Source organism: Eurosta solidaginis, chromosome 3, assembly GCF_040869045.1.
Source record: "Eurosta solidaginis isolate ZX-2024a chromosome 3, ASM4086904v1, whole genome shotgun sequence".
Lineage (NCBI taxonomy): Eukaryota > Metazoa > Arthropoda > Insecta > Diptera > Tephritidae > Eurosta > Eurosta solidaginis.
This window is the reverse complement of record NC_090321.1, coordinates 200,521,199-200,547,737: the sequence shown is the minus strand read 5'-3', so window position 1 is coordinate 200,547,737 and position 26,539 is coordinate 200,521,199. Positions and strand designations below refer to the sequence as shown.

The 26,539-nt window shown below is 40.4% G+C and overlaps 2 protein-coding genes across 4 annotated transcripts; one reads left to right on the top strand and one right to left on the bottom strand.

Annotated features, from left to right (window-relative positions):
- Positions 1–430: 430 nt before the first annotated feature.
- On the bottom strand, positions 431–16,165 carry eIF3j (eukaryotic translation initiation factor 3 subunit j). The gene is made up of 6 exons (XM_067774657.1): positions 16,000–16,165; positions 15,615–15,706; positions 13,423–13,539; positions 3,005–3,293; positions 772–908; positions 431–709 (listed from the first exon to the last, which is right to left on the bottom strand). Exons 1-6 carry the CDS (start codon positions 16,013–16,015, stop codon positions 647–649), a joined length of 714 nt encoding a protein of 237 aa, XP_067630758.1. The 5' UTR covers positions 16,016–16,165; the 3' UTR covers positions 431–646.
- Positions 16,166–19,361: 3,196 nt separating this feature from the next.
- On the top strand, positions 19,362–23,435 carry slim (scruin like at the midline). Of its 3 annotated transcripts, none has more exons than XM_067774656.1 (4): positions 19,362–19,485; positions 20,554–21,402; positions 22,322–22,882; positions 22,951–23,435. In XM_067774656.1, exons 2-4 carry the CDS (start codon positions 20,617–20,619, stop codon positions 23,296–23,298), a joined length of 1,695 nt encoding a protein of 564 aa, XP_067630757.1. In that variant the 5' UTR covers positions 19,362–19,485; positions 20,554–20,616; the 3' UTR covers positions 23,299–23,435. The 3 variants fall into 3 exon arrangements, with proteins under 3 accessions (XP_067630757.1, XP_067630756.1, XP_067630755.1); XM_067774655.1 differs by having other exon boundaries at positions 19,365–19,580; XM_067774654.1 differs by lacking the exon at positions 19,362–19,485 and having other exon boundaries at positions 20,401–21,402.
- Positions 23,436–26,539: the final 3,104 nt, after the last annotated feature.

The window sequence follows — 26,539 nt, the reverse complement described above, 5'->3', positions numbered from 1 at the left end:
TCAATCGTTAAGCAATTACACCATTGTGAATACATTGTGAATTCACAATGAATTACACTCTGAACGCGCCGTCATTTTTCTTGAAAATTTTTGAATAATCATTTTGCCCGGCCGTTGGCTCAACTCGTCATTCATAAAACCAAAATTTCTATCTCTGAACACGAAACAATAAATCTTTCGTTCGCTGAAAGCGATAAGCTGATAGAGCGTTATTGAACCGAACTTTGAACTAGGTCGTTTTTGAAGTTTGCGGAGGTATGGTGTTTTTAAACCGACAGCCGAGTAATATATGTGACCCGGTCTATGAAAAGGTGGCTTATGACTCAAAAAAACAGCTGTTTCTCGCAATTTCTTTTTCGAGTCATAAGCCACCTTTTCAAAGACTGGGTCACATATATGCTTACTTCACAAAAATAAACCTGTATGTATGTATGTATTTAATAAAGCATATTATAAAAAAATTAATTCACAAGCATATTAGAAATTTTTGTTATATACCAAAAAAGTTTTAGTTTAGTTTGCAATGTTTGCTATTTGTAGCAATTTGGTTTGTGTATACTCTATTTCAATTTTCAACGATAAAAAAAACAAGCGAAAATTCACCATACGCAATACTCTCGCATGGTACGAGCGACTTAATCAGTATTTACATGAAATCATCATAATCCTCTGCATAATCGTTGCCATATTTTTGATACACATCGATATCCTAAAAATGGTGCAAAGTGTTAGAAAGTAACAGTATATTATAAATTAATTAATTTTTGTTACATCAGTTTCAGTACGTAATGTGACTTTAGGTTTCCCTTTGCTTCCTGGCTTTTTCGCGTTTTGTTTTTCCATTTTGAGCTTTTCTGTATGCAAACTTTCCACATTAATTTTCACTTTCTTGATGTCCGCCGCAGATACTGAAAAATTATATATTTATTATACATAAGTGTTTTGAATTAGTGAGTACACCTAGTTTCAGATATTTATAGATACATTCAAGGCGAATCCATACCAGGTGGTGGCTGAATTCGCCTTGGATACATTAGAGCGTATCGATAAAAAAAGTTTGCGCTACAGCCGCCAATATAGGGGTTTCGTTTATTTTATTTATTTATTATTTCTTAATTGTTGGCACTGTCGGAATGCAAATCGATTCCGATCAGAATATAGACTAGCCTATCAGATGGAAGCCTGGCACCAACCAATCTTAGGGAGTTTGAAAATGACCCGTTTTCAATCCTGCTGTCCTCCCAGCTTAAGATTATCAATTTTATATGATAGATTTGTTTGTTTGTAGGAAAGGTGGATCATGTTGTTGTTGTTGTTGTTGTAGCGATGAGGTTGCTCCCCGAAGGCTTTGGGGAGTGTTATCGATGTGATTTTCCTTTGCCGTATACAGATCCGGTACGCTCCGGTAACACAGCTCCATTAAGGTGCTAGCCCGACCATTTCAGGAACGATTTATATGGCCAGATTAAACCTTCAGGCCATCCCTCCCTCCCCACCCCGGAATTCGCCGCTCAAAGTTGAGGTTAACAATTGGGTTTGGAGAAGCTATATAATGCGCTGGCAACCTGAAAAGGATGCGCTACACAACCCCTTGAATCTGGGATTTTAGTCGCCTCTTACGACAGTCATACCTACCGCGGGTATATTCTAACCCCCTAACCCGCTGGGGGAAAGGTGGGTCATCATATTAGCTTTTACATGGCATAAACTATAATTAACTCGGAATGCAAGTCAGCGCAGTAAATCGGCTTAAAAGGTTGAATTCCAACTAAAAGATTGGTTATTAAGCTAAAACTTGCAATTTCTATGCAAGATATCTGAAAAACAATAAGCAAGAAAACCCTTTACGAAAACTGGAAAAAACTTTTTTCCAATATTGGGTTGTTGTTATATCAGTGCTTCGCGCCATCCTTTAGGTGCGACCGATCAAAAATTGTCATCAATATCCTCTAACGGGGGTCCAAGGAAACTTGCAGTATCAACAGGGGTGGACCATAATGAGAGGGGTGTTAGAGGCGTTGGTTCTACATTACAATTAAAGAGATGGTTGCTGTCATGTGGGGACACATTGCAAGCGGGGCATACATTTTATATGTCGGGGTTGATTCTGGATAGGTAAGAGTTTAACCTGTTACAGTATCCAGATCGAAGTTGAGCTAGAGTGACTCGCGTTTCCTGGAGAGTATGCGTTCCTCTTCCGCTAGTTTTGGATACTGTTCTTTGAGTACTGTATTCACTGGGCAATTCCTGGCATAAAGGTCCGACGCCTGTTTGTTGTGGGTACTTTATCGCTTTAAATCCTTTGGAATATCTGCCGCTTAAAATTTCTTGTATATAAGAAATAAGGAGATACGCCATGCTGACGCCTTTTTTTCAGTTTTTGACACATTACATACAAAAATATACTGAAAGGCGGCCACCGTGCTGTGATGGTAGCGTGCCCCGCCTACCACACCGTATGCCCTGGGTTCACACCCCGGGCAAAGCAACATTAAATTTTTAGAAACAAGGTTTTTCAATTAGATAAAAAAATTTTCTAAGCGAGGTCGCCCCTCGGCAGTGTTTGGCAAACGCTCCGATTGTATTTCTGCCTTGAAAAGCTCTCAGTGAAAACTCATCTGCCTTCCAGATGCCGTTCGGAGTCGGCATAAAACATGTAGGTGCCGTCCAGCCAATTTGTAGGGAAAAATCAAGAGGAGCACGACACAAATTGGAAGAGAAGCTCGGCTTAAAATCTCTTCGGAGGATATCGCGCCTTACATTTATTTTATTTATACTGAAAGGGTCCAATTTCGAACTTGAAAACGAATATCTTTGTTTTGGAGACTTTCGAAAAAAGGAGGAAACAAATTTTTTTGCTTATGGATCAAACCTAAAAAAATTGGTTTAGTCCAATGCTCAGTCGAATGCTGTGCAGTGTAATATACTCATATGTTGAAGAGGACTTGGCTTGATACGACCATTGTGCCAATATTAATTCAATTATCATTTTTTTAATACTTACAATTCACGCATATACTTCGTACTAGATCTTCGACGAATTGTGGAAAATGTGTTGACTCTTTGTATTGTGACAATTTCCAACTAAGTGTCGCACCAAACTCTTTGAATTCCTCTTTTGTTTGTGGATTGAACGCTTCTAAACCGCTACTTATATTTGATACACCAAATGTGTCAAGTGCACTTTTGAGGTCAGATTCTTCTTGTATTTTTTTCAAACGTAGTTTTTCGGCTAATTTTTCTTCAGGCGTTAACTTGGCTAAACGTTTTTCTTCCTCTTCTTCTGCTAAGCGCTATAAATATTGAAATAAAAATTCATTTAATTGCAAGATAAACATTTTTTTATTTTACTTTATTAAAGATTTTGTATTTCTATACGACAGCATGACTCACTTAATACACGTCTAAAAATATCGAGAGAGATGTCAAAAGACGCGTTTTAGTGCCAGGGTCGCGAATCCGAAAACGGAAAGCAAAAACTTTTAGTCGTTCAAAAAATATTTACGAAAAACCGGAAAATTAACCCGGGTCTCTCCGAAACCGGGAGTGTGATCCAGATATGTAGATAGATAAATAATTAATTGCGCATCGCACTGCGACCATTGGTCTATTGTGCCCTCAGTTCCTTCACAGCTCCTCATCCAAGCCGACATCTCTGATGAACCCTAGCAGTTCACCTGACTTGAGGGATTTGATGTGAGAATGCTCTGGCCATGGTGAGCCCATAAACTTAGCCCTACGTCTTGAGATTGCGTCACACTCCAGGAGTACATGGTCCGCCGTCTCCGCTGATCGATCACGCAACCAATATGTGTTGTTCGATAATATACCCATGTTAGTTAGTTATTTTATTTATTACAGTCTTTAGACTATGAGATCACATTTATACATTATTTTGCATAATTAATTTTGAGTTATAAAATGTATTTCTTTTTTACGTAATAGGTACTCCTTTACAATATTCGTATAATAGCCTCTTGAACTCTTTCATATTTTTACAATCTTTTAAGTCCCTAGGAAGTTCATTGTATTCTCTTAATCCCTCAAAATATATACTCTTTTTATCAAATTCGGATTTTACAATTGGCAAGTGGAAATTATTTTTGTTTCTTGTGTTATAGTTATGGACATCGTTGTTGTATTTTACACCATCATTTAGATAATTTGGTAGGTTTTCTAATTTCATGTTGTGTATGAATTTCAAAGTATAATATAACACAAGTTGTTTTACACTAAGCCAGTTCAAGCTGTTTAGTAGCTCTTGTATGGGAGTATCAAAACGCTTCTTTAAAATAAATCGCATCACCGTATTTTGTTTTTTCTGCAACGTATTATTGAATCAGCTATTGTAAATATAATCGTTGGGCAAAATGAGGTGCAACAATAGACTTATAAACCATTGTTTTATAGTATCGGCTTACGTGCTTGCACGTCCGTATCATAAAACCTATCTTCTGTGAAACTTTCCCCTCTACAAATTTAAGATGCTCATCAAACTTTAATCTTTCGTCTATTATAACTCCTAAGTATTTTATTTGGTTTATTCTTTCTAATGGGATATTTGCTATTTATAGGGTTACATTGTCAACTCCTGAGTGTATTTTACTCATAACCATCCATTTTTTTTTCTCAATATTAATTTTGAGCTTGTTTTGACATAGCCATTTATATACAGATTCTATATCCGCTTGTGCGTGTGACTGTTCAGTCTACAGTGTCCTGTAAGAATAGCTGTTAGGATTCTTAGGTTATCTTTCGAGAGGCCTATTAATGCCCTATATCGAGTTGTGTTGTAACCCCCTAACAGTAACTTAGATTGTCTCAGGCCTGGCATATTGCGCCAGTGTTCTTCCCTCTCTTCTACAAATAGATGCCACCTAATTTCCTGCGGGCCTACTGGCAGGAACTGCTCGGGACCAATGGGTCGTGTTGTTGTTGTTGTTGTTGTTGTAACGATAAGGTTGCTCCCCGAAGGCTTTGGGGAGTGTTATCGATGTGATGGTCCTTTGCCGGATACAAATCCAGTACGCTCCGGTACCATAGCACCATTAAGGTGCTAGCCCGACCATCTCGGGAACGATTTATGTGGCCACATTAAACCTTCAGGCCATTCCCTCCCTCCCACCCCCAAGTTCCATGAGGAGCTTGGGGTCGCCAGAGCCTCGTCTGTTAGTGAAACGGGATTCGCCGCGGATAGGTGAGGTTGACAATTGGGTTTGGAGAAGCTATATATTGCGCTGGCAACCTGAAGGGTTGTGCTACACAGCCCCTTGAATCTGGTATTTCAGTCGCCTCTTACGACAGGCATACCTACCGCGTGTATATTCTGATCCCCTGACCCGCTGGGGTAATTCGTGTCGTTGCTGCCTCTCTGGCCAGGCTGTCCGCCTGCTCATTTCCCTCAACTCCTCTGTGGCCAGGAACACAGGCCAACAGTAGTTCGTTGCGTGCTCCTAGTTGATTAGCTTTTCAACGCAGTCAAGGACCAGTGCTGATTTTATTTCAAACGCCGAGATCGCCTTGAGGGCGGCCTGACTGTCACTGAGTATGGCGATTGTTTCATTGGAGTATCCGCGCTGAAGGTTCAGGTCAGCGTACTGGCTTATGGCGAATATTTCCGCTTCCAGATCAAATCCCCTCTGGCGGCTTCGAGCCATCGGTATACCATACTATTCTGTGTAGCGGCTGAATGCTCTCAATTCTGCTTTCCTTCCATGTACCCTTGTCTCCCAATTCTACTTTATACTTTTTATCAAAAACTATCTGCCTGATGATATCATCCCTCCCTAGTTGAGAGATTGGGATGTTGTTGTTGTTGTTGTAGCAGTGAATTAATTTGTTGAGAGATTGGGATCTTCTCCTCTTCAATTCCTCCATGCTTCGGGACGATATGACCTTGCCTTTGCCCGAGCCCTCCTTTGCGATATTCAGGAGGGTTCGCTTGGCTGCTCTATCGATATATGCAGCGGGGTTAGATCGAGGATAGCTTCCAGCGCTGTTGTTGGGCATGCGCGCATAACACCCGTGATGCACACACATGCCAATCGCCGAAATTTTGACAGTGCAACATATCCGTCAGCAAATCCTTGGCATCTTATGCCACTTTTCGATAGCTTTTGCAGGAGTTCATCCACTACTAGGCTCCACAGGTGACAGTACACCTCCTTGGGGGCACCCCCTCGTGGTATTGACCTTAACTGCGCTGTTGCCTACATGTGCTTCAGCGATTTTTGTACGGAGTAGATTGTCAATCCATCTCTGGATCGGCATTTGAATTCCTCTTCTCTGCAGTGCTATATTTACGCTTTCGTGAGATGTGTTATCAAAGGCACCCTCGATATCAAGGAAAGCGCAAAGCACTGTTTCCTCTGCTTCGAATGGCCTCTGTATTTCAGATGTTAGTTGGTACAGAGCTGTGTCCGTGGACTACCCGCTCTATAGGCGTGCTGGCTATGATGTAGGGGCCAGCTCTTGAGGGCGTTCGATCTGATTTCTTGGTCTATTATCTATTCCATTGCATTCAAGACAAAGGAGGTTAGACTTATTGGTCTGAAGGGCTTTGCTTGTGAGTAGTCCTTTTTACCTACTTTTGGTATGAATTCCACTTTTGCTCTTCTCCACATCATGGGTATGTATCCCAGTGCCAGGCTACCTCTCATGATCCTGGCGAGATGTGGGATAATCTGTGTCCCTTGCTGCATTAGCGCCGGGTAGACCATCCACTCCCGGAGTCTTGTATTTCTCAAAGGATTCCACTGCCCATCTGTGTCTTGCCTCACAGAAGAGGGAGTTGGCTAATTGCCAGTCTGATGGGGTTGGTCTCACTCTGGGGAATACAGGTTCCGGTGCTTGTGGGTATAGGTACCTTCTGGGAACTTAATTGCTAGGTTAATCTCTCTCTGCTCTTTGGTTAGGGCCTTGTGCAGCCTTTCCGCTGCAGGTGTACTGGAAATTCCCTCGCATAAATTCCTAAAACTTTCCCTTTTTGCTGTCCTTATCTCTTTATTGTACTTTGTTAGATTTTGGGTGTATTCCTCCCAGTTGCCGGTTCTCCATGCGCGTTAAAATTTCCTGACTTTTCAACCTAGTAATGTCAGATCATGCGACCACCAAGGGGTTGTCTTCTTACCCTTAACCAAGAAGACTTGGCAACTGGAGATGTAGGCATCTATCATTATCTGATTTGCCCTATCCACTCTGCTCGATACAATTAGTGCTTCTGCCCTTATTCTTGAGGCTATCTACGTTAGCCTCTATAATTCTGCTGCCCAATCTGTTTTCCTGTGATTTCTCTTAGGGTTGGCTTGCCCCGCTACAGCACCCAGCTCGAATCTTATGATCCTGTGGCCCGAAAGGGATGGTTCTTCTGAGACCCTCCATTTCGAGATCATATTCTCAGTTAGGTTGTTGCCAAGCGTTATATCGAAGACTTCTGCCCTGGCTCTTGTAACAAACATCGGTTTACTCCCGACGTTGTATATATTCAAATCATTACTGGCTATATATTCTAGCAAACACTCACCGTTTGGTTGGTATCACTGCTGCCCCACTCCGTGTTGTGGGAGTTAGCATCGCTTCCAATAATTAGCGGAAGTTTGGCTATTCTGCAGTGCGAAACTAGTTTCTGCACATTATCTGGAGGGACCGTGTTGTCGTCCCCCGGGAAGTAGGCTGCGGCTAGCACAATGCTGGAGTCATTTCCATTCACCTAAACATAGACTTGTACCGCCACCAGATCTCGACTTAAAAACTCTGTAATGCAAATATAGTTAATATCTGCTTTAAGCATTACACATGCTCTAGATCTCTGCTGAGAGAGATCCCAAATTACTTTATTTTTACTCACATTTAGGTCCCTCACCTGTCCCTTGTAGGCCCAAGGTTTTTGAATGAGGGCGATGCCCAGATCATCCGAGGCGAACCTACTCGCCAGTACGGGCGAAGCTGTAATGGCGTGATGGAGGTTGATCTGGGCTACTTGAATGCTTGTGCCGGTCATTTTGACCCGGCCGGCCTCGTCGGATCGTCGTCATCCGACAGCCGGGTCCCACTTTCGTTCCGTCCGCCCAGTGCCAGCTCCTGGAGGTCAAAGCCCTCGATGAGTTCTTGCATGGTGGGGATTTCTACTTCATCCCTTGGCTGCGCGTTTGACTCGCTATTACTTGCTGCGGTGGGAAGTGTTGTGGCCTCAGGAGCTCTGATGGTGTCGGTGCTCGCGACCGACATGTCACCGTCCAACATCTCGTCTTTGTCGGCGCCCTCTGCCTCCGCCTTGTCTTCCTGCCGCTCACTATTCTCACTTGGATCAAGCCATACCTAAAGTGCAGCTTGAAACCATTCCTACGTGTGAGCTGGTAGGATTCTTCGTCTATGCCCACGGCGAGACGTAGGCCAGTTTCCTCCGCGCTACAATTGATAACGCGCCATCTCTGCGTCTTGAGGCCCTTGTTGTTGTTGTTGTAGCAATGCTCGCCCCACCTAATAGCCGCGACCGATCACAAATTGTCATCAATATCCTCTAACGGGAGTCCAAGGAAACTTGCCGTTCCAACAGGGGTGGACCATAAGGAAAGGGGTGTTAGAGGCGTTGGTTCCACATTACAATTAAAGAGATGGTTGGTGTCATGTGGGGACACATTGCAAGCAGGGCATACATTTTGTATGTCGGGGTTGATTCTGGATAGGTACGAGTTTAACCTGTTACAGTATCCAGAACGAAGTTGAGCAAAAGTGACACGCGTTTCCCTGGGGAGTATGCGTTCCTCTTCTGCGAGTTCTGGATATTTTTCTTCAAGTACTGGATTCACCGGGCAATTCCCGACATAAAGGTCCGACGCCCGTCTATGGAGTTCACCAAGGACCTGCTTGTGTTTTTCCGCTTCATACGGCTGGGCTCTCAGGTGCCGTATTTCCTCAAAATGCTTACGGAGATGACTCCTTAGGCCCCTAGGCGGTGCTGGTTCGTCAATCAGATGTCTGTTGGGATGCCCAGGTTTCTGGGTATTCAACAGAAACTGTTTGGTCAGCATCTCATTTCTCTCCCTGATGGGGAGTATTCTCGCCTCATTATGCAGATGGTGTTCTGGGGACATAAGAAGACAGCCCGTGGCGATTCTGAGAGCAGTATTTTGGCAGGCCTGTAGTTTCTTCCAGTGGGTAGTTTTTAGGCTTGGCGACCATATGGGTGACGCGTAGCACGTAATCGGCTGGCTAATTGCTTTGTATTTGGTCAAGAGCGTTTCTTTATCTTTTCCCCAGGTACTGCCAGCAAGGGATTTGAGGATTTTATTACGGCTCTGAATTCTTGGAACAATTGCGGTTGCGTGCGCACCAAAATGTAGATCCTGATCAAACGTCACACCCAAGATTTTGGGGTGTAGGACAGTCGGTAGCATAGTGCCATCGACGTGGATGTTCAATATGGTCGACATTTGGGGCGTCCATGTTGTAAATAAGGTCGCGGGAGATTTAGTCGGTGACAATGCCAGGTTTCGCGAGGCGAAAAAACTGGAGAGATCAGGGAGATAGCCGTTTATTTTATTGCATAGCTCATCGATCTTTGGGCCTGGGCCTGTGGCCATTATTGTGCAGTCATCGGCGTAGGAAACGATTGTGACTCCTTCCGGTGGTGAAGGTAGCTTAGATATGTAGAAATTAAACAAAAGCGGGGATAGGACACCACCCTGTGGCACCCCTTGTTTAAATCTCCTTTGTTTTGATGTTTCGTTTCTGAATTGCACCGATGCCTGCCGACCACCCAGATAATTTGCGGTCCACCTTTTAAGACATGGGGGAAGGGTGGACCCTTCCAGGTCTTGCATAGCTCATCGATCCATGGTTGACCGTATCAAAAGCTTTTGATAGGTCTAACGCTACGAGTACTGTTCTATGGTGGGGATATTGATTCAAACCGCAATTTATCTGGGTGCTAATGACATTTAGCGCGGAGGTAGTGCTATGGAGTTTTCTGAAGCCATGCTGATGAGGGGCTAGCTGCAAATGTGCTTGGAAATAAGGGAGCAAAATGGCTTCAAGCGTCTTTGCCACTGGCGATAGGAGAGATATCGGACGATATGACTCACCTACGTTAGCTGGTTTCCCAGGCTTTAGTAGCGGGACCACCTTGGCCATTTTCCATTTCTCGGGTATGACAAAGGTGGAAAGAGACAGGTTGAAGACATGCGCTAAATATTTGAAACCCTTTTTCCCTAGGTTTTTAAGCATCGGCATGGCTATGCCGTCTGGGCCCACTGCTTTGGATGGTTTAGCGCGACCAATGGCGTCCTCAACCTCTCTAGCGGTGATGGTAATTGGTGACGCGCTGAGTTTGTGTTTATGTGCATGTCTATTGGCTCTCCGTCTATCTTTGTCGACCGTAGGATGCATTATATATTGTCGGCAGAAAGCGCTCGCGCATTTTTTCGCATCCGACAGCACCTTATCGCCAAAGGCGATGGAAACTTTGTCTTTGTGCTTAGTCGGATTCGATAGGGACTTTACGGTGGACCAAAGTTTACCTACACCGGTAGAGAGGTTACAACCTCTTAGGTGCTCTTCCCATTTCGCCCGCTTGTGTTCGTCCACAAGCAATCTGATGCGTTGGTTTATATCCCTTATTTGGGGGTCGCCTGGATCAAGCTGTCTTATAAGGTCGCGTTCCCTCGCTAAGCTCGCGGCCTCCGCCGGGAAGTGGGGCCGGATTTCGGGAATTCTCCCGGCGGGAATGAAATGTGCCGAGGCGGATTCAATGACCTTACGGAAGGCACGCTCCCCTTGGCGGGCATCAGTCGGGATAGGGAGGGCAGCAAAGCTGCTGTCTGTTGCAGATTTATATTCTTCCCACTTTCCTTTTTTGAAGTTTATGAAAGTGCGTTCTTTGGTGACGATGAAGTCGGCGGTACGCTCGAACGAAATAAGTATGGGCAGGTGGTCGGATGCCAATGTTACCATCGGCTGCCAGTTGACGCAGTTTACGAGTTCTGCGCTCACGATTGAGATATCTGGCGAGCTATGACAGCTTCCTACCATACGTGTGGGGGCGTCTCCGTTTATTGTGCAGAACGTCGTTTCGTCTATTTGATCCGCCAACATCTCACCCCTACTGTCCGCCCGCAAGTTTGAATGCCATAGGTCGTGATGGGCATTGAAATCGCCTAAGATAATGCGATTGTTGCCAGTGAGTAAGGCCTCGATATTAGGGCGGTATCCACTGGGGCAACAGGTGGCAGGAGGGATGTAGATGTTGATGATTTCTAGATTTGCATCGCCTGACCGGACAGATAGGCCTTGACGTTCTAAGACATTGTCACTGCGGTCGATGCCAGGATCAAATATATGATATTGCACAGAGTGGTGTATAATAAACGCGAGGCCGCCTCCATTTCCGCTCTCGCGGTCTTTCCTGTGGACATTATAACCAGAGCAGGTCTGCAATGCAGATCTTGCTGTGAGTTTAGTCTCTTGAATCGCAGCAATGCGGATGTTGTGCCGCTTCATGAAATCGACTATCTCCGTAATCTTCCCAGTTAGTCCATTACAGTTGAACTGCAGAATTCTGAAGTGCATGAGGGGTGACGCCGCCACTCAGGGGTAAGTGAGGGGTGACTACGCCTAGGTTGTGGAAGGCCAGGACGCAATTGCTGTTGTGACCTTGGGACTGGGCGCCCTTGGGCAAGCATTGGGGTACCCGGATGATTTGGGTTTGCGACCTGGCAACATGGCGCGATGAAACCCGTCGGGGGGTTGCCGTCGCGGAGACCAGAACATCTAGGAAAGTGGCACCACCCAAGGCAGGAGCTGCATTGAGCGGATGTCGCAAACCTATATATTCTGTGCTGGCAGACGGTGCAAACGGAGGCAGGGACTAAGAGTCTGTTTCCCTGACCTGCACGATTGCTGCCAGAAAAGAGGGGGGGGGAGAAGAAGACGGGGGCAGGGGCTGATGCTCAGCATTGCTACCAGCTCTACTACGAAGGTAGTAGTTATGAGTGGTATCAGCTGTTTGAGTTGTTGGCGCCGTGGGGCGCGAGCAGCAGCGGGTACTTGTTGTGGCTTGCTGAGCAGCGAAGCTGCTGGAAGGTAGTGGGGATACGCTTAGGCGTAGACTACGGGACGCCCTTGGGCGTGAGCAGCAAGGAGCCACAAAAGATTTATAAAAGTTACGTGGACGTCGGGTTTTGGGATCAAGCCCAGAACAACCTGTCCGATGCAACCATCCCTTGCACGAGACACACTGAACAGAGTATGACCGTCCTAAAAAGATTCTTTTCTGGCAAATGCAGCAAAACCATTTCTCAGGACCGGGGTCAGGAGACGGACCGGATTGGGTTCGATACCTTCCCGGAGTAAGAGAATATGTAGCAGTCCTGTTGCAAGGAGCTGCTGGGAGGATGACAATTTGTGGGAGGGACGAAACAAATTAAATGGGGTCACACTGAAATGACAGTCCTTGGTCGGGAAAAATCCCGAGTCGCTCCGGTACATAGAACCGACTGCCTTGGGAAGCGCCCTCGTTTTGGTTTGCGAGGAGCCGGATCGCATATTCTTTAGGGCGTTCCGAACTTCTGGGGAGGAACATGGTCACATTGCGCGTTGGTGGTATGTCATCCCCACGCCTCGTGCACAATGTTGGCCCGGTCCACCCCTCAAGTGTTGGTATCACTTCTAAAAGCCACTTTGCAGTTTTCTCGTCCTCGCAGTCTACGAGCAGGAGCCCTGCTCGGAAGTACACCCCGCAAAAGACTAGGGTATGCCCACACCCCCTGAACACTCCATCCATTATTCGCTCTAGGAGGTTTGTCAGGTCCTCTTGACTTAGGGCACCCGCTGGGTAGTTCCCTGGCAGCACAGCTATTCGAATACCCCTGAGGGCTTCCGAATATCTCTGCTGCCTTGGTGCTGCCTCAGCGTAATTCCCAGTCGCCCTGGCCAAGTTCTCCCTGCCCAAAGGTGCAGTGTTCTGGGGAGCATAGGCCCGTGGGTGTGATCCATAGTATTTTTGCGCAGAATACCTTTCTGCGTTGGCGGTCTTCGGCAGCGTCTAAAAAAAAAATGGGGTGGGATCAAAATTAAAGCCGTTCAATATCCCTTTGTTAACAAAATGTTTTTCTGTGTACACCAACATTACAACAGCCACATGAAAAGTTACAATTTCTTTTGCAATTATCTCGTCACACAAGAAACAATTTTTATTTCCGTTTTCGGATTCGCGAATCTTAGTCCGTCCAAAAAGTGTCTTTTGACACTCATGCTATCGTATAGAATTACCAAAGATTCCAGCATGTTCGTAACAAAAGAGCATCATACTTTCGATCTCAGTGGTTTGACTTTCGACTTTCAAACCAAATGATTCTATGATTCTAAAGCGAAAGTTCTGGCTGAGCCCCTAATATCGAAACTAGGATATTTCATTATTCAATTTACCTCTTGTTCCGTCAACTTTGCTTTCAAAGCTTTGTTTGGTTTAGTTTTTGTTGGCACTGTTGCTTTTGACTCGGACTTCTCTTCATCCTTCTTTTCTTCTTCGTCTTCCCAACTTTCCTGTGGACAATAGGTATATAAATTTTTTCATTACTTGAAGTATATAATATAAACATTTTGACTCATATATGTTTATCTAATATATAAAATTCTTCTGTCACGGTTTTAGAGGCTGAACTCCTCCAAAACGGCTGAACCGATTCTCATGAAATTTTGTGAGCATATTGGGTAGGTCTGAGAATCGACCAACGTCTACCTTTTTTTTCGCTACGTGTCTAGGGTCTTGAGATCAAAACGTGGACCCGGGTACCCCTAGAATGTGTGTATACATTAATGGATATCAAATGAAAGCTGTTGATGAGTGCTATAGTACAGGATAATTTTCATAGAACTGGGAGGCTAGGGTCTCGAGATATAGCCCAAAACGTGGACCCGGGTACCCCTAGAATGTGCTTATACAATATGGATGTCAAATGAAAGCTGTTGATGAGTGCTATAGTACAGGATAATTTTCATATAACTGGGAGGATAGGGTTTCGAGATATAGCCCAAAACGTGGACCCGGGTATCCCTAGAATGTGCTTATACAATATGGATACCAAATGAAAGCTGTTGATGAGTGCTATAGTACAGGATAGTTTTCATACAACTGGGAGGATAGGGTCTCGAGATATAGCCCAAAACGTGGACCCGGGTACCCCTAGAATGTGCTTATACAATATGGATATCAAATGAAAGCTGTTGATGAGTGCTATAGTACAGGATAATTTTCATACAACTGGGAGGCTAGGGTCTCGAGATATAGCCCAAAACGTGGATCCGGGTACCCCTAGAATGTGCTTATACAATATGGATACCAAATGAAAGCTGTTGATGAGTGCTATAGTACAGGATAATTTTAATACAACTGGGAGGCTAGGGTCTCGAGATATAGCCCAAAACGCGGACCCGGATACACCTAGAATATGTTTTTACATTATGGGTATCAAATTGAAGCTGTTGATGTATGCTTTAGTACAGAGTAAGTTTTACACCGCTGGGTGACTACGGTATCGAGATATAGGCCAAAACATGGACCCGGATACACCTAGAATGTGTTTTTATATTATGGATATCAAATTGAAGTTGTTGATGTATGCTTTAGTACAGAGTAAGATTTACACCGCTGAGTGACTAGGGTCTCGAAATATAGGCCAAAACATGGACCCGGATACCGCTAGAATGTGTGTGTATTATGGATATCAAATGAAAGCTGTTGATGAGAGCTCTGAAGTTCATTGTGATAATCGATTTAGTCGCATCAACCTGGAAAAACTGATAAATATGCATGCGAAGCCGAAATAAAGACATGAATTAATAATACCCACATACTTATTTGCATACGTCCTATTCGATTTGCCTGAAATTTCGTATATAAATTTGCCTATATTAGTATTTACGATGCTTTTTTCCGGGAAGTATAATAGAGACGGACTGGGACTGGGATTAGGACTAGGACTGGGACTGAAACTCGGAATGGGACTGGGACAAAATACATACCACCCTCTGGGACTGGCAATAAGAGATGAAGAAGGAGAAAAACTTGAGAAGAGCAAAGAGAGAAGGATACTGAGAAAGAGATAGAATGAGACGAAGATGAAGATGAAGCGAAAAAGACGGAGGGAGGAGTGAATAAAGAGATTTGGAAAAAGTGTAGAGGGGTAGGGCAGTTAGACGGAAAAAGCTTATTAAAATGTACGCAGATAGGCCAAATTTAGGGCAGAACAACGTCTGCCGGGTCTGCTAGTATATATATAGAATTCTAAAATCAAATTCAGTTTGGTATCAAAATGTAGAAAAAGGTGTTCAGCTAATAAACTGGTTTTGTTTTTATCACAGACTTCAAAGCATAACAACTGACCACGTGGACGTTGAATATAAAATGCCAATGTAAGTAAGCGACGTGAAGCACATAATAAAGCAAATAGAAAGAGAAGGAATTGAATTTTACTTGAAATCGGTATAAAGACTGAACTAAAAAAAATTATTATAGAATTAATAATTAGAACTTCTAAATTTACACGCTAAACTCTTATCAATAAATTTATATCCCATCATGTAAATTTGCCAACTGCTCGACTGTGAATGTAACATACCTTTACATCGTCATCGTCGTCTTCGCCTTGCCATTTATTCACATCGCTTGCGATTTTAGGACGTATAACCACCTCTTCGTCAGCTGCTGACTCTACGATAAAAGCAATTAGTTATTACATTATTGATAGGTGAATATACGGCTATATCGTGAAATATGTAAATGATTTGCTTACATAATTATTTAAATTTTTCTTTTGTGCATTTATGAAAACCAACTCATGTTGCTGGCTAAATTTGTGCTGCAGTCAAAAGACATATATATCAAAGACTATATGCTGGCAATAGCTTTACATGTGGTGGCAGTGCCAATGACAAATTGCTTCAGCATATCATGGTCGGAAAGCCCTAGATAAATCGACACATTCCAGTAAAATATGCACTTACCCCAATTATCGGACATCCTTGCGGTTCAATCTTTTACTTATGTCGAATTTTAGCTATACCCGTTTTACAATTTATTTTCGTCCGTACGGAAATTGTAATTTTTTTCAATATTTTTCCCTGTTTGGTCGAGAATTAAAAGCAAAAATTTGACAAGTCAAAATTGTGACGAATGTGTGCATGTTTCGGCTAAAATACAATGACACCATAGACGTGCTGTCGTAAATAAAAGCGCTGTCAAAAATAAAAGCTCTTTAATAAGCTGGAGTCATTGGTGCCGTATGTCGTATCGCTGTATCCGTATCCCTAACGTAATCAGCTGTTTATCGTTACGACGGTTAACCAAAACCCAATTGGTTGGCTACGATACGGTTACGACTTTAGCGGCACCAATAATCGATTGCATTGATTCTCATAACGTTGGTCGAATCAGCTGTTAAAAGGTTACCGATACGGTTACCGATAAAGCACCAATGTCTCCAGCTATAGGTGTTTTTTTCGAACGTTATATTACAAATGTTTTAGCGGCTGAATTCTGTAATTCAATCTCATTCATGTCTCGGTAACATTTTACAAGACAGTGCACCACCTAGCGTTTCGAGGGGTTGATAAGCGCAATACACAGATGTATATTGGAACGATTTTCCGTCATCCCTTACTAAATTTGGTTTCAACCTGTTTTGGCGTTGTGCCATCATCAGTATCGATTTCGTTCTTTACAAAGCTTTATAGCATCAAAGCTTTCGCAACCCAATTGTCAACCTCACCTACGCCGGGGGAATTCTGTTAAAAATATGAATGTAGGTATCATACACACATTTAGTATGCGGGGCTAGGGGGTGGGGAGGGAGGGATAGCCTAGAAGGTTTAATGTGGTCATATAAATCGTTTCCGAGATGGTCAGGCTAGTACCTTAATGGTGCTTTGTTGCCGGAACGTACCGGATCTATATCCGGCAAAGGACCTTCAACATCGATAACACTTCCTAAATCCAACAACAACGTACACCAACTAATTTTTAGAATCCGAAAGAGAAAATTAAAAATTGTATTCAGCTCTCTTTTGTTAGTATTAAAATTCATTTTAAGCCTAAATACATAATAATAATAATAAAAATTTGGAACAAATGCAGTATACGGACAATGTTGATATAAAAAAAACGAAAAATTGAGATCGATAGGTATTAATAAAAGAAACATAACGGTATATTTTTTTTGTTGGGCAAACAACAACAACAAAAGTTATTAAAGGTCAAAGTTCATAATAAGCTTTTTTTTAATCTAAATTACTTCTAAAGTATTGAACCGATTTTCAAACTTTTGACGTCGTTGGACATGTATTTCCAATACCTTTCATTTGATGTATATCTTAAGTATATAACATTGAAGGTTCGAAACGAGCTCAAGGCCAGAACAATAAATAATATAAATTTTCTACTTACTATTCCAAAAACAAAATACAATTTTTCAAATTTAGAAAAATTTAAAAAATAACAATAATTATCATTAGAAAAAAATTATTGTTCTGGCCTTGAGCTCGATTTGAACCTTGAATGATTTATCAATAGGCCGATAAAAACAAAAACAATTGTTAATAAACCATGAGCACTTGGGAATGTCAAACAAAATAATTGACAATAAACAAAAATCCAGCATTATCAGTGATTTGCACCAGATGGCGCAACACTGAATAAATATAGTTGGTAAAAAGGAATAGAAGTAGCAAATTTGCCAGTCAAACAAACCACCGCTGTATAGCTAAATGGTTAGCGCAGCATGCCTAAAGCGTACTGATAATGAAGGCTTAGCACCCTTCGAAATGGATCTATCTGCGCAGCTATGGCAGGTTGTCTGAAAAATTTTCTACTGACTATTCCAAAAACAAAATACAATTTTTCAAATTTAGAAAAATTAAAAAAATAACAATAATTATCATTAGAAAAAAATTATTGTTCTGGCTTTGAGCTCGATTCGAACCTTGAATGATTTATCAATAGGCCGATAAAAACAAAAACAATTGTTAAGTATATAACTGCAAAGAATTTCCTGAAATAATATAATTTTTTAAAAAACATATCAAAATTTTTAAAAACTTAATTTTTTTAAATTTAATTGCTGTATTAAATATATGAAAATATAGTTTGGTAGATGGGAAATAATTTAAGCTTTCATTTAAAATTATATATAATATCCTTGGTCCCATCAATGCAATACCAACTGTCCTGTTCCTGGTATACCAAAACTTAATTTTGGACAAATTAACAGTAATTCTGCGCAGAGCATCGGGTATTTGTTTCCTTTATGTGCAGAACACCTTTCCGAGTTGGCGGCCTTCGGCCGCGCTTATTTAAGTAACCCTGGGCTACGCCATGCCAAGTCCGGGTGGTTGCCTGAACCGTGGCAACATGCCACGGTACGTACTCTTTTGCGCGTTTTTAGGTACAGCCTAATAAAATTACAACAACCATGTTTTGAAAATGGAGATAAGGCCATACTGGCTTTATTTCAATATACATACACATACATACATATGCATAAATAAATATGCTTAATTTACTTAGTAAATATAGCACTTTTAAACATCGAATTATTTAACTATTTTACGGGATAGGAATACAAACAGCATATCAAATGAAAGGTAATTTTACTACCTATACAATGAAAAAAAAATTTGAAAATCGGTTCGATACTTAAAGAGCAATTTAGATTTAAAAAAATGCTTCATATGAACTTTGACCCTTAATAACTCCTGTTATTGTCATTTTCCCACAAACAAAATTGTGTAGTTATACTTACCTTGAACATGTCTATCAATCATCATACTTCATTTTTTGATTTTGGAATTGTCCGTATACTGCACTTAAGCCGCCCAGGCCACCAACGCAGATATTCTGTGCAAAAAAATTGCTAATCGAGTCCCATATTTCGAACTCTCTTGGAGTCATTTTAAATATCTTTCGACAGAAATAAAATGTTTAATCGGATTCTAAAAATGGAAGTCGAAACGCGTCTTTTGATACCACCTTTGACAATTTTTATAAAAATTAGATGGTGCACCGTCTTGTCAAACGTTAAAGAAGTCAGTAAATTTGAAATTTTCCGTCCGTAGAGACAATTTATGGGACTTGAGATAATCGGTACTTATTAAGCGAAAGTCATAAAAAACTCATCATTTGAACAAAATTCACCAAAATTACCCATACATTGAGCAAATAATATAACACAGCCCTAATCCCAAGGTATTCAATGTGCCCTTACTACCCCGAGATTCAATAGAGGAACTGAAAAGGAACGACCTTGGTCTACCGCGACTTTCAAAAGGAACAAACAGACTTTCTTTTCATATTGGCTTTCTCCGTAAATAAATGTAGAACGAACGACGTGAAAAAAATTATATCCGCAAAAACTTACGTTTGTTGTTTAAAGTAAATTCGCAAACCGTGGCAAATTAATACATTTTGGGAAAAACAATACCTAAAAATAATAAAACGTAATGCGTGTAACAGATTTCAATTAAAATTCCTATTGCAAATTTAGCCTATTGACAGCTTTTGCGTATAAGCGTAAATGACGCAGTGGACCATTGTAAATTTTACCAAGTAGCGCAACTAACAGCTGATCGGTGAAAATTCGCACATTCACACGCACAGTTCTCGACTCAGTTTCAAAAAAAACTAGATTATTTAATTCTAATTTTAAAGTGAGATAATCCTTATAAACTTATGTATACAGAATATATATGGCGTTTTTGTTGTTATTAAAACAATAGTTTTATTTATATTAAAGCTTTTATAATTTTTTTTTTTAACTTTGAAAGAACTCCGAACACCATTCCTTCATTATATGACATTCGACTGCCTAGTCCACTGCCTTCCACTCTATTCGCAACATAACCTCTACTTAAGCTGCCAAACTATATAGTAAACAATGCAGTGGACGCTAATTGCCAACTGATTGTCAAGGCGACAGTGATGCCTGGTTCCATAAATTCTATATGGGTTAAGGGCGAATTAATGGTGACTTATAACCATAAAGCCATAACCAGATAGAACAGCTGATCGAACCTACCTTCAGGAAATCAATGTAATCAAGTTAGCGTTATGGTATGGCACCATTAAACGATTACATTGATTCCCATAAGGTTGGTCGAATCAGCTGTTATAAAGTTACCGATACGGTTACCGACAAAGCACCAATGTCTCCAGCTTAAAAAATTAAAAAGAGTTTAATTTAACTTTTGGAATCCATTAATAATAAGAGACTGTTGTAGGTTTAAACAATTAATATTGTTTTCTTTTTCAATATTGTTTTTTTTTTTTCAATACGGAACATACTCAAATTGTGAAAAGAGTGAGAAATAGAAGAATTACGTTTTCGGGCCTTAGCAAGTGACCAGCATTAACAACATTGGTTTAGCTTCACCACCAGCTGTGTGCGGTTGCCAGTTCTGTAGTAAAATAGTGAAATTCTTCGAAATTCAATGTGATTTTTTATTTTAACAAATATATTTTGATGCACATTAAACATTTTGAAAAACACTAAACTAATAATTGCGTAGTAGCAAAAGTCAAATACAAATTAAAAAAAGAGAAATACCAAACAAACCAAGTTTGGAAGTGTAATGACATTGAGAAGATTTGGAACGCAGGTTATATTAAAAGTATTGAATAATTTCCAGTTCGCTTGGCATTTAATAGGAGTCCTTGAAGTGTATATATTTTCGTTACTGCAAGATCTATTTCATCAAATACCGGCAATGGATGGCGACGGTGCTGAGCAGCATGATAACAACGAACAACTGCAACAGGCCGAGCCTATGGATGAAGATGCCGAAGTAATGGGCCTGGGCTATGACGATGACGTAGATGTGGAAAATGTGGAAGAGGAGGAGGATGCTAATGATTCGGATGATATGTCAAGTGATGATTCCGATTATATTGTAGACATGGATAGTGATGACGACTCATTAGAAAGCGATCAAGCTGCTGGTTATAGAGGAGATTATTCAACTAATTCTGAGAGTGACAGTGATATGGATAAAAAATATTCACGAAGCTATTGGGTTACGGATCCAAGGCAACGTGTGCGTCACATATCTGCATATACTTTCAAGCCACATCGTTTGTTGAAATGCAATTATAAAAAATTTTGTCCACCGAGAGATTACCCATTCGAGCGTAGCGGACATCGCGTAGCTGCAACAGAATCAAATCTTTATATGTTGGGCGGCTATAATCCAAGAAATAGTGGCGCGATAACACAAAGTCCCGGCATGCTATTTCAAGAATTATGGCGCTATAATTTTAGTACAAAACGTTGGGTACAATTGTACAATCCTACAGTGAGTCGTAGTATGCCAAGAGAACTAGCATCGAATGCGCTTATCATTAGCAATAATTTATTAATTGTAAGTACATATAACAATAGTTCAATAGCTTTAAACCTTTTTGTTACAGTGCGTGTTTAAATGGGGTTAAATGAGATGCTAACCAAACAGTCCCTGTTGAATACCCAGAAACCTGGGCATCCCAACAGACATCTGATTGATGAGCCAACACCGCCTAGGGGCTTAAAAGTCATCTCCGTAAGCATTATGAGGAAATACGGCACCTGAGAATTCAGCCGTATGAAGCAAAAAACACAAGCAGGTCCTCAGTGAACTCCACAAACAGGCGTCGGACCTTTGTGCCAGGAATTGCCCGGTGAATCCAGTACTCAAAGAACAGTTACCAAAACTTGCGGAAGAGGAACGCATATTCCCCAGTGAAACGCGAGTCACTCTAGCTCAACTTTGTTCTGGATACTGTAACAGGCTAAACTCTTACCTATCCAGAATCAACCCCGACATACAAAATGTATGCCCCGCTTGCAATGTGTCCCCACATGACACCAACCACCTCTTTAATTGTAATGTGGAACCAACGCTTCTAAAACCCCTCTCATTATGGTCCACCCCTGTTGAAACAGCAATTTTCCTTGGACTCCCGTTAGAGAATATTGATGACAATTTGTGATCGGTCGCACCTATTAGGTGGGTCGAAGCACTGCTACAACAACAACAGTGCGTGTTTAAACGCCAGTTAAAGTTGACTTGGCGGAGCGAGCACGACGTAAATTGGAAAAGAAGCTCGACCTAAAATCTCTTCGGAGTTTATCGTGCCTTACATTTATTTCTTTTTTTATATTAAAGTTTACTTGAACTTAACCCTACTACTTCGGCCGCTTGTAATCATAGACTGAGAGATGTATGCGATTAAAAAAAAATGTTACTATTTTTTTGACTAATATAAACCGAATAAATAAAAAAAATTCTTATATGCATGTAGTCATATGGTGGTACCGGTCATCCATTTGGTGAAGCTTGCACAAATCAATGCTATGTGTTTCAAACACAAGGCGAAAATCCACAAATTATGCGTATTGAGGCTACTGGAGATGCACCCACACCACAATATGGTCCAGGCATTGTTCTACATAATCATTACTTGTATGCAATCGGTGGGACGACAGGTTATGAATACTCATGTGATGTACATCGTTTGAATTTACGTACACGTGTATGGGAATGTGTATATATGTGTCGTCCTGATATACGTGATGATCCACAGGGACGTTATAGGCATGAAGTTGTTTATGATGGGAATCATATTTATGTATTGGGTGGTGGAACTCCGAATTTGGTTTATGACTTACAACATGTACCAGCATATAATATAAAGGCGAATCGTTGGGATTATATTGATACGTTACCCGATCGAAGCGTACAAACAAATGCGATAACATTACGGCAAAATTTAGGATATCCAAAACCACGAAAATGCTTTTCCTGCGTACAGCATACGAATACGAATGGTGAGGTTGAAGCGTTCATTACAGGTGGCTTGCAGGTTAGATAAAATATTAAATTAAATAAAAATAAAGAATTTCTCTGATTTTTCATATGTTGCATTTACAGAATGAGGAAATATATTTCTCAGATATATGGAAAATTAACTTTTCTACTAGACAATGGACACAAATAAAAACAGCAACTTTGCCAAAAGCATTATATTTTCATGCTGCAGCGCATAATCAAAATGGTTGCATGTATATATTTGGTGGCATTGAATATGATGGAAAGATGCGCCGTTGTAATGATTTGTATAAAATGTGGATGACCATACCGAAACTGAGCGAAATATGCTGGGAGGCTGTGTTACATTATAGGCCAAATTTGAAATTTCATGGTCACTCACAGTTATTAAAAATGGGCATACCTTTAAAATTTGCGCAACGATTGTGGCATTCATCGAGAACTAAATGATTGCGTATGAATTAAAGAGAAGTAGAGTGATAGTCTTTAACGAAAGTTTTGTTGCTTACCCCAGATCATTGACGACTTAGTATAAGAACGAATCGAAATTAAATAAATAATACCGTTAAGCGGAATAAGAAGGAAAATGTATTGAAAATTCAAATAATGTATGATATTATTATATGTTTATTGGAACAATTTTTGTCTACATACAAACGGGATGATTAACTATAACTATATATATAAACGCTTTAATACGTCAAAAAACCAAATAAAATAAAGCGAATCAGAAATATGTATATTAGTTGGTATGGTAATGTGCTATATACGAATGTTGCTGTAAGTTTGGTTGCTAAAAATGTATATTAGGTTAATTTCAATTTTTTTAATTAAGGCAAATAAAATATTTTTCGATTTAACCAACACTTAAAAAAAATTTAAGATAGCTATCATTTGATTTTTGCTAGCACAGTTATATAAATACATATCTGCATTCATATAACAGACATACTATAGATAAATTGATTAGTATAATTTATATACTATACTCATTACTATATTATATATTAATTGTTAAATTAAGTTATGTCTTTATCACTACAAAAGCAACAACCCGACGGTGCGTTCAGAAACATTTGATCTACAGTTGTGTTTGATGAAGCTCCCATTGTTTCATAAGCAAAAAAGTATTTTCCCCGTTCATCGAAGTTTGACTATAATTTCGAAAGCCAATATCTATGTTGGACACACCCGGTTAAAGTTAAAATAAAATAGGTTGTAACTAAATTTAGAAACCATTTTTTTGCGACTTATTTGCTTGCGCCATTTGAGTAAAATGTGGAAGTCCACACATAATACAATGATGAATTTTTTGATTCATGGCTAATATCCTACATACTTCCAAGGTATGAGACATTTGTGAACGCATAGATTAATCATTGTGGACTTATGGTTTATTAGCTCATGTTTCAATAATATAAGAAAAATTTGCTGCGCATTAACGACAACAGAGAAAGAAAAAGAAATCTACGGCATCCGTTTCTATGTATCGGAGTAATTTGGTATTTATCTGCCGATTTCCTGGTGGCTGTCCTTTGAGTGTAACCCTATTAAAAAAAAAAGAAGTGTGTTAGACCTAGTTAATATGTGTTAACCTGGTCTTGGAAACGGCCTTATTCAGAACGTTAGATCTTCTTAACATATAACGAGATGATCTTCATTTTCGTACTTAACTCCCAATTGTTAAGTAAATAACTAGATTTTCCATATAAATTTTTATCTTGGATAATCGGTAATTAGGAAAAAATTTCAGATATGTCTATTTTTTTTTAAGAATATACAGCACCTCTAGGGTGTAATCTAATGGGATGCACGTAATAAAAGAGAAAGGTGAAAAGTTGACAGATAATACAAATCCTAAGAATGGAAATATGTACACGCGTAGATTATCTATTGTAGATTATTGCATGCGTAAACGTGGTTTTACCGGTAACATCCCCTAATCTACAATAAACCCTAGTTGAACTATAGGCGTTCACATATGTCCCATCTCTAGGAACTAGATTACTAGCTATAAAATTTTCACGTTTCTCTTTTATTTCGTGCTTCTTTTTATAGGACGCTCCAATGAGCCATCCAGCTCTGAAGTGGAAGTCTCTAACTGTGAAAAACTGAAAACATTAGCTGTGTTTTTTTACATCTATAGACGTTTACCCTTAAACTTTATATGGACTGCTAAGCGTCAAACTTTATCTACTCTTCTGAAATTGCTGCGCATAAAATTAGTACTACTAAATTTTAATACGCATTATACCTAGATGTTACTGAAATATGTGTATGTTTCAACTCTACACTAATTCTATGTATCACCTCTTCAAATGGTGCGTGTCCACTATTCATCGCAACTGATTCAGCTATATGTTAGACATTATAGCCACCAGAGGTTTGTGTCTCCGATTTAGTGTGTCTGTGCTGTAGCTAGTTGTTTAACCACTGCCGCTAGATGGGTCTCCTAAGTGTTATCTAAGCGAAGATAAGCGTTTTTTTCCGACTAGCACTGTAAAATAATTTTTGCCAAATTGTTGTGCTGGGATGAATTGCCTAATAAATACAAATACAAATACAAACGTAAACGCTTGTAAAAAAACGCAGCTATTTTGGATTAGACGATAAATACAATAAGAGCCGTCACTCATTATTTTTTTGGCATTTACTCGATATATACTGAGGTAGCCGCTACTTTTTTTTTGGGCGAGATGTTTATAAATGTCTTCTATACATTTACGTGGGGTATTTGTGTTTATTTTTCGACTGTATTTAATTAATTTATTTAATTCTCTTTCCAAAAATTACAGTTGCACAAGGGGCCTACACGGCTTGGATAAATGCGAGACATTTAAAAATCCCTCTCAGAAAACATTCGGCATCAATTTTTTCAATTTCCAGCGAGATACTCGTCACAAAATAACGAGTGGCGGCTCTTATTGTATTTATCCTCTTTGGTACCATTGGAACACGAGGTGTGATCCATTTACCATCATCCGGTGGCAAAATCCTGAGCCAGATAAATAATTTTGCATGTTGTTAGGGTCTGCTGCTACGGTCCACTTGGGAGCGTGTTCGCGCGAGCACACCTAGTGATGGGGCGAAAGTTGCGATAAAAAGTATCGGAAAACAAGGAAAAAACAGACCGGCCATCACTAGAGGAAAAATTGGAAATGAGTTTCCGGAAAAAAGTGTGATTGGCTGCAGCTAAAATTGAGGCGGCCTGGCGATATATATATAAAAAAAAGGGATCGTGTAACATCGGTTGACACAACTTCAATAGCAAGGCGCCAACTGCTTTATTAACATTATCGCTACGTCAACTGCACATCCCCACTTATTTGTATTTGTATTTATTAGGCAATTCATCCCAGCACAACAATTTGGCAAAAATTATTTTACAGTGCTAGTCGGTAAAAGGCATAAAATAAGAACAATTTAAACTTGAAACTTAAAGCTAATGACTATGGCTAAGAAAAGGTTACAATAAATAATATATTTAATAAATAGTAAATAAATAAAATAAACAAATGATAGAGTACATTTGCTTAGAAGAAATCAGTATTTTAATTGTCTAGGTTATTATAGAAACTTGTTAATTCTTTATTGAAGAGCAGAGCATTGCTTATAAGCCTAAGTCTAGAAGGGAGCGAGTTCCAAAGACGTATGGAAGTAATGAAGAACTGGCGATCAGATATTAGCATAC